The sequence below is a fragment of the Lachancea thermotolerans genome, assembly GCF_000142805.1.
Source record: "Lachancea thermotolerans CBS 6340 chromosome E complete sequence".
Lineage (NCBI taxonomy): Eukaryota > Fungi > Ascomycota > Saccharomycetes > Saccharomycetales > Saccharomycetaceae > Lachancea > Lachancea thermotolerans.
The window spans coordinates 1313107-1326336 of NC_013081.1; the positions used below are offsets into that span (position 1 = coordinate 1313107).

General features: G+C 45.1%; 8 protein-coding genes across 8 annotated transcripts; 3 read left to right on the top strand and 5 right to left on the bottom strand.

The window, feature by feature from the left end:
• Window positions 1-138: 138 nt before the first annotated feature.
• On the bottom strand, window positions 139-3387 carry ATG11 (autophagy protein ATG11; the record flags this gene model as incomplete). Its single annotated transcript, XM_002554076.1, has 1 exon — window positions 139-3387. The coding sequence occupies one exon, from the start codon at window positions 3385-3387 to the stop codon at window positions 139-141; it is 3249 nt and encodes a 1082-aa protein (XP_002554122.1).
• Window positions 3388-3790: 403 nt separating this feature from the next.
• On the top strand, window positions 3791-4315 carry MAK3 (peptide alpha-N-acetyltransferase MAK3; the record flags this gene model as incomplete). The annotated part of the gene is made up of 1 exon (XM_002554077.1): window positions 3791-4315. One exon carries the CDS (start codon window positions 3791-3793, stop codon window positions 4313-4315), a length of 525 nt encoding a protein of 174 aa, XP_002554123.1.
• A 129-nt stretch (window positions 4316-4444) lies between these two features.
• POL30 (proliferating cell nuclear antigen) lies at window positions 4445-5221 on the bottom strand (the record flags this gene model as incomplete). The annotated part of the gene is made up of 1 exon (XM_002554078.1): window positions 4445-5221. The coding sequence occupies one exon, from the start codon at window positions 5219-5221 to the stop codon at window positions 4445-4447; it is 777 nt and encodes a 258-aa protein (XP_002554124.1).
• Window positions 5222-5629: 408 nt separating this feature from the next.
• Window positions 5630-5911, bottom strand: NHP6B (high-mobility group nucleosome-binding protein; the record flags this gene model as incomplete). Its single annotated transcript, XM_002554079.1, has 1 exon — window positions 5630-5911. The coding sequence occupies one exon, from the start codon at window positions 5909-5911 to the stop codon at window positions 5630-5632; it is 282 nt and encodes a 93-aa protein (XP_002554125.1).
• Window positions 5912-7072: 1161 nt separating this feature from the next.
• Window positions 7073-7372, bottom strand: TIM12 (Tim12p; the record flags this gene model as incomplete). The annotated part of the gene is made up of 1 exon (XM_002554080.1): window positions 7073-7372. The coding sequence occupies one exon, from the start codon at window positions 7370-7372 to the stop codon at window positions 7073-7075; it is 300 nt and encodes a 99-aa protein (XP_002554126.1).
• Window positions 7373-7556: 184 nt separating this feature from the next.
• On the top strand, window positions 7557-9984 carry PBY1 (putative tubulin tyrosine ligase; the record flags this gene model as incomplete). The annotated part of the gene is made up of 2 exons (XM_002554081.1): window positions 7557-7568; window positions 7780-9984. 2 exons carry the CDS (start codon window positions 7557-7559, stop codon window positions 9982-9984), a joined length of 2217 nt encoding a protein of 738 aa, XP_002554127.1.
• Window positions 9985-10036: 52 nt separating this feature from the next.
• Window positions 10037-11059, bottom strand: RXT2 (Rxt2p; the record flags this gene model as incomplete). Its single annotated transcript, XM_002554082.1, has 1 exon — window positions 10037-11059. One exon carries the CDS (start codon window positions 11057-11059, stop codon window positions 10037-10039), a length of 1023 nt encoding a protein of 340 aa, XP_002554128.1.
• A 341-nt stretch (window positions 11060-11400) lies between these two features.
• On the top strand, window positions 11401-12693 carry KLTH0E14938g (KLTH0E14938p; the record flags this gene model as incomplete). The annotated part of the gene is made up of 1 exon (XM_002554083.1): window positions 11401-12693. One exon carries the CDS (start codon window positions 11401-11403, stop codon window positions 12691-12693), a length of 1293 nt encoding a protein of 430 aa, XP_002554129.1.
• Between the last annotated feature and the right edge of the window lie 537 nt (window positions 12694-13230).

Genomic DNA, 13230 nt, shown 5'->3' on the forward strand with positions numbered 1-13230 from the left:
TAATACTACCGTCACCATGTTTGCTCCAGATCATGTCTTGACTAGATAAAGTACAAGTTGGCGCTATATTTTCAGATTAAAACCATTTAAATTACCAATTATAAAAGCAAAACAAAACAAAATATATTCATTATTCTCTTAGAAGTTTTTAGCCGTAATGAATTCGGCGGTTACCTGGACCCAGTTGGTCCCTTTAGGAAGCTTATAGGTGGTCGAACTCGTTTCGCTCGATGTACTACGCTCCACTGAAGTAATTTTACCGACGAACCAGTCTCTATCTAGTGTGAACTTTTCGTTGTCTCGCAGCAAGTAGCGAGTTGAGTCATCGAATGCGGTAAAGGCTGCCCAAGGTCTTGAACCATCGTGTATTTTTTTCCCTTTGTTGTGGCTATTAACAGCATGTGAAGAGTTAGCTCCCAAGGGAGGCGGTGTTGAAAGGTCGACAGAAGAAAACGAGGAGGTAAGAGAGGAGACAGATGATGCCACCGAATCTGGAACGTCTTGCGTAGGAAGAAATAAGGCCATGTCTCCAACTTGGAAATTTTTTATTGTGATCTTTTCCCGCTGATAAGTTTCGAGTAAACCTCTTTTAAACTTGTTTTCTTTGGTCAGTTTTTTCGCCAGAGCTTCAATGTCTTTGAAGCGCTTTATTACTGAGGCCTCATACAACCCATTTTCAAACAATTTGTCAATGCTTGCTAAAAAATCTTTTTGTGACTCGAAATCGCCTGAATGAACTGAAGCTTCATAGAATGACTTCACAGCTTGGAAAACATTACTCTTGATGGAAGGTGACACTTTACTTTCTAAGGTACTTTCATCAAGCTCACCTTGCACTTGGCCTTTACGAAGGCCTTTAACACGCGTAATTTGAAAATGAGATTCATCAAGCTGAGACAATAAAAGGCCAATGTTTTCCAAAATGTACACGTCGCTGGAAAATATCTCAAAGAGCTTTGATTGCATCCGATCATTGAGGGCTTTCGAGAGATTAACTATATTCGAAGACTTCAAAGAAGCTTGCTCACTCACAAGTGCTTCATTAGCGGTCTTCAAGGAAGCAACTTCTTTTCGTAGATCTGATAAATCTCCCTCGAGATTTAGCTTCTCCTCCCTAAACGTATCCTCCTGGTGGGCGATTCTTGAATGAAGGTCATCGTTGAGCTCGCTCAGTCTGTTGCACTTGTCTTTCCATGAGTCGAACTCATTAACAAGAGACGTGTTCAATTTATTAACAGTTTCAATATCCCCTTTTATTTTGATGAGAAGTTCGTCTTGGGCTAGCTTTTTCTGCTCGCGTTCAAGGGTTAATTTTGATATCTCTTGATTTAACGTCTTTAGTGTCTCCTGATATGCGTTTCTCTCATCTTCCAAATCGACTAGCTGCGTTTGCATCTTTCTAGACTCCTCTCTGAATAGCGTAGTCTCCTCCTTCTGGTTCCCAAGTTCTCTCTTGAGCCTCGAGATTTCTTTTCCAGCCTCCTCTTGAACATAACAACCACCTTCCTTTTCACCCGACAACAACATGTTCATTTTCACATTAACTGGAGGCACATTGTTTTCGAAAGCAGTCAAGATTGTGTTGTTTATTACTCCGGAGGGCCAAGCATTTATGTTGGAGAACTTTGCGTCATGTAATAAAGCCTCTAACTTCCTGATCCTGATTTGATACCCTTTAATAACATCTGATTCAGCGGGCTTGGAAACATTCCAATCGAAAGACGTAAGGCTTGAGAATTGGTTAGATGTGACCGAGACTCTGTTAGCATTAACAAAATTTTTCTTCAAAAGCGTTATGCTGTCTGCTGAAATATCTCTCTGCGAAAGTTGCGCTAAGTATTTTTCAATCTTTTCTGTTGTGACAATTGTGGAGGCTAGTTCTGAACTTGACCACCTCTTGGGGTTTGGGGTGGGAAAATCTTTGAAGCCAACAAGATCAGCATTAGTCATGTTGGAGATATGAGCCAGTTGCCCAAATGTCTCATCCCATTTTTGACGGTACTTTTCCTCTGCCTCACTAATGACCTGGAATTCTTGCCGCATATTTCGCTCGAGTTTTTCAAGCTGTCCAAGCCAATTATTCCTCCTTAACTGCTCAATGAGTCGCAATCCATAAAAAATGGGAAAATCCTCAACCTGAGACAGACGAAGCTCCAGCTCTTGCAATGATTCAAGTTGCTGATTACATTCTTTGAGGAGAGCTCTTTTGACACCCAAGATATGAAACTGAACGAAAGCTGTCTGGCTCAACACAAACATGACCTGTTCTTGCAACTGTCTTTTTTTAGCAAGTAATTCCTCGGCTTGAAGGTAAAGTGACTGCGCAACGGTGAAAAGTTTGGGTATGACAGAATTCTTGTCTTCAAGGATTTTCTGCGATATGGTTACGAGTAACTCAGGTGAGATTTCATCTGATCCCATCTCCAGTGTTTCACGCGTGCTTTTTTTGAGATCGTAAATCATTTCATCAAACCTTTCCATCATATGGCTCTCCATCTCGTAGTTCGACGCAGGCTCTTCAAATTGAGACTTTAAACTTTGCAGTTTTAATGAAATGTGCTGCCTTTTATCGAGGCTCTCATTAATTTGGCCCTTCAATTGTTGTAGCTTTGAAGAAATCACCTTGTTTGTTGCTAAAAAGTTATTGGAATGGCTCTCAAGGTCTTCAATACTCAAAAAATCACTGAGCCGTTCTTCCTTCTCGCTGTTCACTGTGTTGAGCTTCTTCAAAACTTCTTCAAATACCCTTCTCCATCGATAAACGCTGCTATCTTTGGTAAGTTGATTTAAGAACTCAACATTGGAATCATGTAGCTTTTCTATATCGTAGCAGTAAAGCTTCAGGTATTGTGTGCAGATAGTCATACACTGAAAAATATTCCGCATCTCAGAAATAGTGCTATGGATCATCGAGTAGAAGTAATGTGCGTCTATTTCGAGAGCACTGAGCCAGCCCATGTTAGTTGTTAAAAGACTTGTGATCTTGCGATGGTCTAGATTATTAGTCATGTTGGCAACTTCGAGCAGCGGAGAAGTGATAGGCTTTATGAGGGTTACATTACAAGATCTGGTAACACTGTCTAACAAAGTTTCCAGCTCTTGTGAGTCCACACGACCTTCCCCGGAACTTGGGTCCTGCGCAAATGAAAAAAGTCTCCTGTCAAACACATAAAACTCAGCTCTTTCTGGCTGTCTGCGACAGTTCAAAAAAGAAGCCTTTTTCAACTTAACCCCATAAGGCAGTAAGATAAAACATTGGTCGATGGGGATCATAAACTGTTGACTTGTAAAACGCTGTAGGTCTTCCACACCTAAAAACAATCGGATATTAGCGCTTACGCAAGCCCCCGTGATAGCATTATAGATCACAGCATTGTCTCCAGCCATCTTAAGTGATGACCAAGCCACTTGATCGTGGAAAATTTCTGCTGGCGGGTGTTAAGCAGAGCGACTCTGAATCCTGACGTAGGGGTAATAAATGCTGAGTGAACCTTGTGAAAGGGAGGAAATCGTTAAATTTGACCAAAAATTGATAGGGTTGGATATATAGACGCCGATACTTCAGTCGAATTAGTATGCCCCCCTTTAGAATAGCGCGATATAAAGCGCTAGCCTTCCAGACTCATCCTTCTCTGCATTTATCTTGAAAAATCGCTTCCCCAAACTTCTAACAGTTATCACTTTTGTTACCCGAAGATCATCTAGCGCAGTAAAATGGTACTTCAGTAAACCATACCTCGGTCTTGGGCAATTTATCAAAGCGTCAAGTATAGCATATTAGCGGCCACAGATGGGTATTCGGTACCAGCCTTTGAACATTTCAAATGCTAATGAGCTGAAACACATCCAAAGATTGATTGATGCAGATCTTAGCGAGCCTTACTCAATATACGTTTACAGATACTTCTTAAACCAGTGGCCAGAGCTGTGCTTCTTAGCTTTCAGCAATGACACAGAGAACCCTGTTGGTTGCGTGGTCTGTAAATATGAAACTCACAGAGGAGCCAGGCTCCGAGGATATATCGGAATGTTAGCAGTCGATCAAAAGTACAGAAGGCGGGGGATTGCGAAAAAGCTTGTGGAGCAGGCCATCCAGAAAATGCAGGAGATTGGTTGCGATGAGATTATGCTTGAAACAGAGGTTGAAAACACAACCGCACTACAGCTATATGAGGGAATGGGGTTTATCCGCTTAAAGCGCATGTTCAGATACTACCTTAATCAAGGAGATGCCTTTAAACTCATTCTGCCGCTTACAGAGAGGAGCTGTACCAGGACCACATTTCTGTTACAGCCTGAGACTGCCTTTGCTTGATAAAATCAAACCTCGTCAGGAGCGGTAATTTAATGCGATTATTAGAGATATCTACGCGTGGTAGATATATATGTAAAGATGGATGTGAGTGATGTAATGTACAAGTGTTCCGGAGCCCAACGCCCTCCTCTACTCCTCTTCGTTGAACTTAGGAGCCAGGAAAAATTGCAAGTACCCGCTTTGCAAGCTGAACTCAAAGAGTGCTGGGGTCTCCGCCGACAGCTTGATTGTGATTTGGTCAGATAGACCCGCACCTTTGATGATATCCAACAAATACTTGGAACCAAAAGTGAGGTCGACAGGCTTGTCCAGCTCCACCTTGACACTTTCCTGGGGCTTATCCATGTCGGTGTGTGGTTTAACAATAACGGAACCGGACCCAATGTCACCTTCGGCAACGAACTTCACGGTGTCTTTCGTCACCAAGATGTTGAGGGAGTCACTGAGCTGGTTCAAATCGCGCACCACCTTCGCGAACTCTGCCGATGGCATGGTGATCACAGTGTCGTACTCCATGCCCTCGATGTCCAAGAAGTCGGCATCGATGTCCATCAGCTTCAGCGAGTACTCACTTATGCGATCCTTCTTAGTGTCCTCAAACAGCAACAGGACAGAGTCTGGCGTGTCGTCCGCGATTAGAGTGAGGTTGTCGTTGTTGTTACCACAACGAAGAATCTTAGATAGGGACGACAAGTCGACACCTAGAGTAACACCTCTATCGCATCTGAACTCTTGGAACGATTCTGTGCCAATAGACAGCGATACCAGCAGAACTCTGGAGTCGTCCACGGCTTGCGCAGCAATTCCGTGCTCGTTACAATTGAAGTTGACCAACTGGACACAGTCCTTGAAAGAGTCGATGATCCTCTTGAACAGACTAGCTTCCTCAAATTTACCTTCTAGCATTGTGACTTGTTATGGGAAATTGGATATGAGGCGTTAAATGGCAAAACTACGGGCCGGCGTTTCGACACGCTGCCCCTCTTATATAGGACGGCATGGGAGAGGAATTTTTTTTGACGGGCAGAAAAAACGGATGGTTTACGCGTCGCGACGCGTAAAGCCCTCCAGCAACGCGTAAAGCGTTTTGCTGACGCCAATGAAGGCGGGTCCCGGCACTGGCGATTCTCAAATCCTAACGGCAGTTCGCGCAAACGCGTTGCCTTCAAGCTATAACATACAGAGCATTATACAACGCGCACAAGCGCTTCCCTTACTTGCTTATTCATATTCTTACACTCAGAGCCAAGCAAAGATGACCTGAACACATTACTTCGCGGAGAAACTTCGCCGCGCTTCGCGACCCTCCCAGACTCACGCCTTGGTGGCGTTGTAGAGCTCCTTCTCGGACTCGTATCTCTTCTTGTCGGCCGCGTGCTTGGCCTCGTAAGGCTGCTTCTCCTCGTCGGTGAGCGCCTTCCACTTGTCACCCAGTAGACGGCCCACCTGCCCGAACGTTACACCGGGGTTCTCGGCGCGGACGATATCTCTGTTCTCGTTAGCGAAGAACATGTACGCAGACAACGCTCTCTTTGGGGCATTTGGGTCCTTCTTTCTTCTGGTGGTTCTCTTCTTGGCTTCTCTTGGGGCGGACATGGCTTAGGCTAGCTTTTGTAGCGAGTTAGTAACGAGAACAAACTCCGTTGCAATGCGCTGCTGGGGCGCCAGGACGGACGATACCACGCGTCTCTTATAAAGGCGCCGGCTGGCGGAGCTCGGACACCCGCACGCGTCCACGAAAATCACTGTTACATAAGCCAGCAAGGCGTCGTCACGTGCTACCGATGGACGTCTTAAGTGGGGGTAACATGACGCGTCCCTGGGTCGATGCCTCCACACGGGACGTGACACGCCGCACGTGATCCGGGCGGCCTGAAGAAAAAGGAAAAGATGCTTTCACAGCACATTTTGCGCGCTGGTAGAGGGAGGAGGTAGGGCCAAGCACACCTGGCGAAAAATTCCAATTGGCCAGTCGCCTCGCTTCCAATACCATTCCCTTTTTCTCAGTCCCGGTTCAGACCCCAACAACCGCACTCACAATCAACACGCGTATTCACATACATGAAAAAAAATTCGAGTCTTTGTAACTTTGTACTGTGTGGGATAGGAGTTTACTATGAGTGGACAGAGTTTAGGTGGCAGTGGGGTTTTGTATAGTAAGTCAGTATAGAAAAAACGAGAATCAGGGGGGCGAAGAGAAATACGTGAAGCGGACCCGGGTAACCGTGCAAAAGAGGAGGGTAACAGAGCATTGTCGTTCGAGATGCCAGCGTAAATAGAAGCAGGCGAGAACGTGGGGAGCTCAAATTCACGCGAAGAACCGCCGTGAGTCTGCGCCTGGAGCTTGTATTAGTTTGGCTCATCTTAGGTTGGCTATGTGGATTTCTAAGGTCTGCGCCAAGCGTTGCGGGCGCTGTTGAGACGCGCACCCTTAAGAGGACCTGCGCGAAGCGAGGTCGAACTCAACACGCATGGATGGGAATGCGTGCCGTTGGAGTACCCTCTCTAAGGACAAAGGAATGGACGTTGCGACCCGCGGCGCGACCTCTGCTTCCCGAGCACGTGACCGAGAGATTAAATAAGCAGGGTGATGCGTGTCACGTGGCAGAGCTAGGCTCTGCGTGCATAGGCCATCGCGTCGCGCAGCTGAGCGGCACACCCATGCTCGCAGGCAGCACTCTTGACCCGCACAGTACAGCGCAGCGTCCGCGTTTCTTCCAGTGTCGATTCGTTATATGTACATGCCTCGATTAGATATCATTTACTCTCTTTGAAATGCTCGTAATGGCGCAGGTGGTCCGGCCCCACGTTTCGCGCCTGAGTCAGGCCCCCGACCAGACGGTTCGCATAGTGAATCTTGGCTATGCACCTGTCCACACAGCTCATCTCGCCCTTATTCAGATCAGCCTCGCCGTACTCGTGTGGAATGCATTTCTCAAGGCATCCTCGAAGCATCATGTTGAAGGACGTACTCATCGCATCGAACTGCACCTGCGCGAGCTCCAGCTTCCGCTCATCAACCTCTTGGGCATTGAACGGGTTGAGGAACATAGACATGCTGATTTCTGACGGCCTTTAGCTTTCTGTCGATCCTGTACAGGTGCTCTCTCTCTGTACGTGGAACGTTTTCGTATTGTAGTTGCCCAATTTTTTTCCAGCTTTTCCCACACCTTGATCGCCCATCACAAGACAGGGGCCGAGCTCATCAGCAGAAGCCCATCTTTCCGTTCAATTAGCTCAGATGCGTATTTTGGTATGTTGGGACATAATCGAGGATGTATCGGTAATCTGGCAGGATCCTATGGAGCTACGTTCAGGCTCCATGTTTTCAAAAGAGCGTTCCCCTTCCTTTCTGTAGAAATGGTATTGTTAACCGGGAGAAACTCCAAAGGTCTCCCCGAGAGATCTTGCCAGACACGTTTCCATCTCACACTGTACCTGCTACTAACACTACCTTCCTTTAGATTACCAATGATGATGGCCCTCCAGACCCTAGGGCATCGCCGTACATACGGCCCTTTATTCAATACATTCTATCGAATCGCCCTGACTGGCAACTGACCGTGTGTTTGCCAGACAGGCAACGCTCATGGATTGGTAAGGCTCATTTCGCCGGCAAGGATGCCCACGCCCGCTTTTCATACATGAGCAAGGATGCTAAGGACGACGCTCTTTTCGGTCCTTACCTGCAACCGCAGCGTTCCATGCATGGGTCAAAGCTCCCATCCGTGACAAATGAGGGCATCCCAAAGGATGCAATTGAATACTGTCTGGTCGATGGCACGCCAGCAACTGCTACAGACATTGGCCTCCATCACTTGACATCCCACAAATTCGACCTCGTTATTTCCGGCCCCAACGTTGGCCGTAACACATCTGCTGCCTACATAACTTCTAGCGGAACTGTTGGCGCCGCGATGGAAGCAGTTGTCTCCGCAGGGGTTAAAGCTGTGGCTGTTTCTTTTGCATACTTTGAAGGTAATAAGTATGTCGATGAAGAACTTTTGCATAGGGCTTCGGAAAGGAGTTGCCGTGTCATCGAATACCTTTACAATCACTGGAACATCGACGCACAGCTCTACAGCATTAATGTGCCGCTTAAGCAGTCTTTAAATGAGTCTACTAGGGCTGTTTATACCCATATTCTGGAAAACAAGTGGAGTTCTGTCTATGGTGCTGGCCGCGATGCAGATGTTAAACATGACGTGGACTCTGAAGGCGAAGGAATAACATTTAAGTGGCAGCCTGATTTTGTCGCTCAGCGCCAAGCAATTTTCGATTCCCCCGAGAACAGCATGAATGATGGCAGGGTTATTGAAAAGGGTCTTATAAGCGTGACTCCACTCCGTGCGGTATTCCACCAGATTTCTCAGCTTGTTGGGGAGCTTGACCTAAACCTCTCAGAAGCTGAGGGGAAGCCTAGCAAAAAATCCCAAACAAATGCCATAAAGAACGACTTGAAAAGTGATGCAGAGGGGACACTACTATTAACTTTACCCTCGCAAGAGTATATTTACAAACCTTTGGTCAGCGCCATTAACAGCCGGTTGCCTAATGTCAAAATTGTTGACTCGATGCCAGCGAAGAGTTCAAAAACTTCGAAAAAAGTCTTGCACTACGGCGATTATGAACATATTGACATCGATAAATTAGTGGAAGGCGACACTTATTTTGCCAATACCTACATTTACCGCAAAGCACTCATAAGAAAGCATTTTTTGTCGCACACAATCCATTCGTATATTGTCAAGAACCCGGACTCACCCCTTTCGTCTGCCTACCTTGAAACTTTCAATATTGACGTTGATTATGCAGAATTTCTTGACGACGCTCTTGACGAAAACTGGGAGCTTAGACAAGAGCTGGAACTCGAAGAAAAATGGTGGATTCTCAAGCCAAGCATGAGCGACAAGGCACAAGGTATTAGAGTTTTTAAAAGCATTAAAGATTTGCAAGCAATCTTCGACTCTTTTGACGAAGATCCAAGTGACGACGGAAGCGAGACGAATCCTAATAGTGTTGTAGTCTCTCAATTGAGGCACTTTATTGTACAGGAGTACCTAGCGTCTCCTCTACTTCTCCCATCAATGCAAGGGCGCAAGTTCCACATTCGCTGTTACGTGACCTGCAAAGGAGACCTTGAAGTTTACGTTTATGACAGAATGCTGGCTTTATTTGCACCTTCCTCTTTCAAAGAGCTGAGCGAAAGTTATAATGCTACAGACCCTAGAGACTTAGCTTGCCATCTAACCAATACTTGTCTACAGGAAGAGGAATCTTCCAAAGAAAACTCTGTTCGCGAGCTGGATGCTTTGGAGGATTTGGGAGCGAGTGAAGTTCTCAAAATCAAATCCCAAATCCACGAAATAACACGAGAGTTATTCATGGCGGCAGTCACTACAAACAGGCTGCATTTCCAGCCCTTGGCTAATGCCTTCGAAACTTATGGTATCGACTTCCTGGTGGATTCGTCCATGAACGTCAAGATATTGGAGGTCAACGCTTATCCTGATTTTAAACAAACAGGCCAGGACCTAAAAGGATTAATTGACGAACTTTTTGATGAAGTCACTAAAAACTGTATTGTTCCCTTATTCCAAGGCGATAAAACATGTTCGGAAGGATCCAACTTCGTAAAAGTGTTAGATCATCAATCGAATGGGTGGTGAGCCTTCCCGATCGTAGTGGTATCTCTGCTAGTTTATAATTGGTGTGGTCAACTTATATTTCATCTTCTTCAGCTTCGAAATTTTGCCCGTCTGTCATAGTCCGGTTCGTAGCAGCGCTTATTAGGCCTCTCTTTACTACATGAAGAGCACTGGGAACAGTGACATCATCCTCTGGGATGCCCGCAAATTCTTTTCCCCACCCAAGAATACGCTGCTTTATCCGCTCTGCCTTAGCAATACATTTTCGAATTTTTTGCAGATTCCTGATAAATTCTTGATTTCGCTGAAGAGCTATCTGGGCTAGTTGTCTAGCTGTTTCAACCTCTTGTAAAGTTTCTTCTCCTTTTTGAGATATGACAGATGGTAGTAAATTTGAGGGGTCAAGCTGAGGTAACGCAAAAAAGGGATCTTCGTCCGTGGATGTAGCGTGCCCAGAAATTTGTTGGGGGTGACCTTGACACGCAAGGTCTTCATCGCCGTCATCGCGCAGCTTAAGGTTGTGATCGTACTCTTCCAGGTTTAGTGTATCTTCATACAGTGGCCCAGGATAGTCTCCTAGAAAAGCCTCCAGCAGCTTTGACAAATAGACAACATTGCTTTGTTCTTTTTCAACCATAAGCACTGCCTGCAGCGCCAATGCGCCAAGCACCTCACTTTTGAAAGTTTTTGAAATAGCTGGGTGTTTCGCAACATCTTCAATGGTAGAGACAGGCGCAAGGATGTTCCTCACGTCCACCAGCCTGTGTAGATCTAGATCAAACGTTTCAGAATCACTAGCGCCGTTCGACACCCAGTTACGAGCTAAAAGCTTATGCATGGACCCATTATAAAATACTTGGTCCCGGTCGTTTTCTGGCAGGTTATTCAAAGATGTACGACTGACTTCCTCCGAGGATTGTAACAGCTTATTTCCTCGGTTGGTCGAGGCTCCACTTGTGGATGGGAAAACGAACCCTTCATTTGATTTGTTAAGTTTCGGAAAGTTTCCACTTTTATGGCGTACTACAGCATCCAGAAACTGCTTTATTTGGTGCCTTGATCCCGTGTCTTCACTGGCTTCAGCGTCCGTCATCATGTTGACATGGATCTTGAATTTACGTTAAGCTGCAACAGTATTGAATATAAAATATCGAAGGTTAGCTTTTTACACTAGAGTACTTGTAAACGGCCTGAGGTTGATAATGAAAAACGACTTGAAGATCAAATTTTTCCTTTTTGACGCTTCAACTCGATTATCAAGTCGAAATATGACGCCGACTTGAGAACTTTTTCTTCAAGTTGGATTTTGGGCCATTCGTGCTTTAGTGACCTGCGAAACAACAATTTCTTATGTAATATCAACAACGCGTAAAGCTGAAGCGATGATTAACAAACCCGAAATGAGGCTATCATCGTCCACCTCTTCTCAAGCTAGCCATGGAATCTGGAAAACGTCAGAGTATCAACAGTCCTGCACGTCCGGCTCCCCGCGAAACCTCGTGCTCAGAAACTCTACTTAATGACGGTGATGATGATGCCCAAGCCAACTCCACTGAGATTGATAACCATGATATGGAGACTGGAAGAGACGTATCTCCATCACCAAGAAACTTAGTGGGGACGACAAGCCACGATGAAATGCAACAAGAGCAGCTTTATCTTGAATATTTCCACTCAGCGATAATAACCGAGGAACTAGGTTTAATCAAACATCTCAAGCGTGCACATGGAAAAATGATAAAAGCTATACAGGAGCTCATTAGGGTCAAAGGCTACAGATCAGCTGACAGTGGCAAGGAATACAGGTTTAAGTGGACAGATAATGCTACCTATTATCTTCTTAAGTACTGCCTTGAGATTGGGCCTTTTTACGGATTCGAGCATCTTAAGAGACCTTCACTAACCAAGTTAGAGCAAAGCAGCCTGATATCTTTGAAGTGGAGTTGCGTCTGGTATGACCTGCTAATGACATTGAAATTCGAGAACAGCATTATACCAACAGAATCGCAAATTAAAAGCAAATGCAGATATTTGCTGGATAATGCTCATCCCAAACTGTTCGCGGTTACGACAGGAGATGAGCGAAACCCGTTTTCATTTACAGGTGTTGATAAAGTTGATAACATTTTAGAGATGCTTACAAGGCTGAAAAATGATGCTGAACAAAGAAAAGTAGAAATCCAAAAACTGGAAACTGATCGCCAAAATAACAAGAGAACCTTGGGCCAGATGCTGTGTTCTAATAGTATTCCGAGCGTAACAGAAGGCCTTAGTAACTCTGACTCTGAAGAACCATCTTCAATAGATGATATTAATCAGCCCAATAGTATCACAATGAGAAGAAATAAAAGGGCGGGGCGCTTGCTCAACTTTAAGGAAATTGCACAGTATTCTCTTTCTAATTCAGCTTTAGTAGGCGACCTGCAAGGAACACTCAAAGAATCAATCGAGGCAGCAGCCGTGGAAGAAAGAAAATACAAAGATAAAGAACAGCAGCGAAAGGACCAAGAGCTTGCGCTAAAGCAAAAAAAGCTAGAGATTAGTCTTCAGCACAACCAACATATGTTAGAGTTAGAGCTTGAGCGTCAAAAACGCGAGCAGTTTGATCATGATGCTAAGAAAATTGACACTTTACTTAAAATGATGGACAGGGCTAAAAGCTTGGAAGGGGATAAGTCCCCATCATCTGAAGCGTTACAGAAGTTGTTGCACAATTTCGTGAGTCGTTAAACATGAAACAGCTACAAGACGTACCAAAAAACCATTTCCCGCTTGTTGCTACACTATCTCACTGCAGGTTCACGCGGGTCCCTCTTCCTCTCTATCTTCCTTCTCAAATGCGCTTATAATATATTTCCGAGTCTATCAAAACTCAGGTGTTCGTATTGTTTTGAGAAAAAAGAACCAGTTCCATTGATGTCTATAAGGAAGCCATCGAAATATTGGGGGAACTTGAGTCCATTCATGTACTCTTCAAAGTGTGGTGGAGAAATATTAAAATACTTGGAACCTCAGGATCCTTCTAAGCAATGCTTAAGGTTCGTTAGGAATACAGCAATAGTGAAATAAGCACCACAAAATCTCACACCTCCTACTTTCAGTCTTCCCAGAATATTAAAGATTTGGAAATTGTTTTTGACTGCGCCGAAAAACCACTCGATTGATACGCGCGAGCCAGATAAAATCTTATTGTACTCTTTTTGCCCATTTGTTAAGTTCTGTCCCTTATACCCGACCGTCAGCGAGTCTGAACTTCGGTAGGCGGGG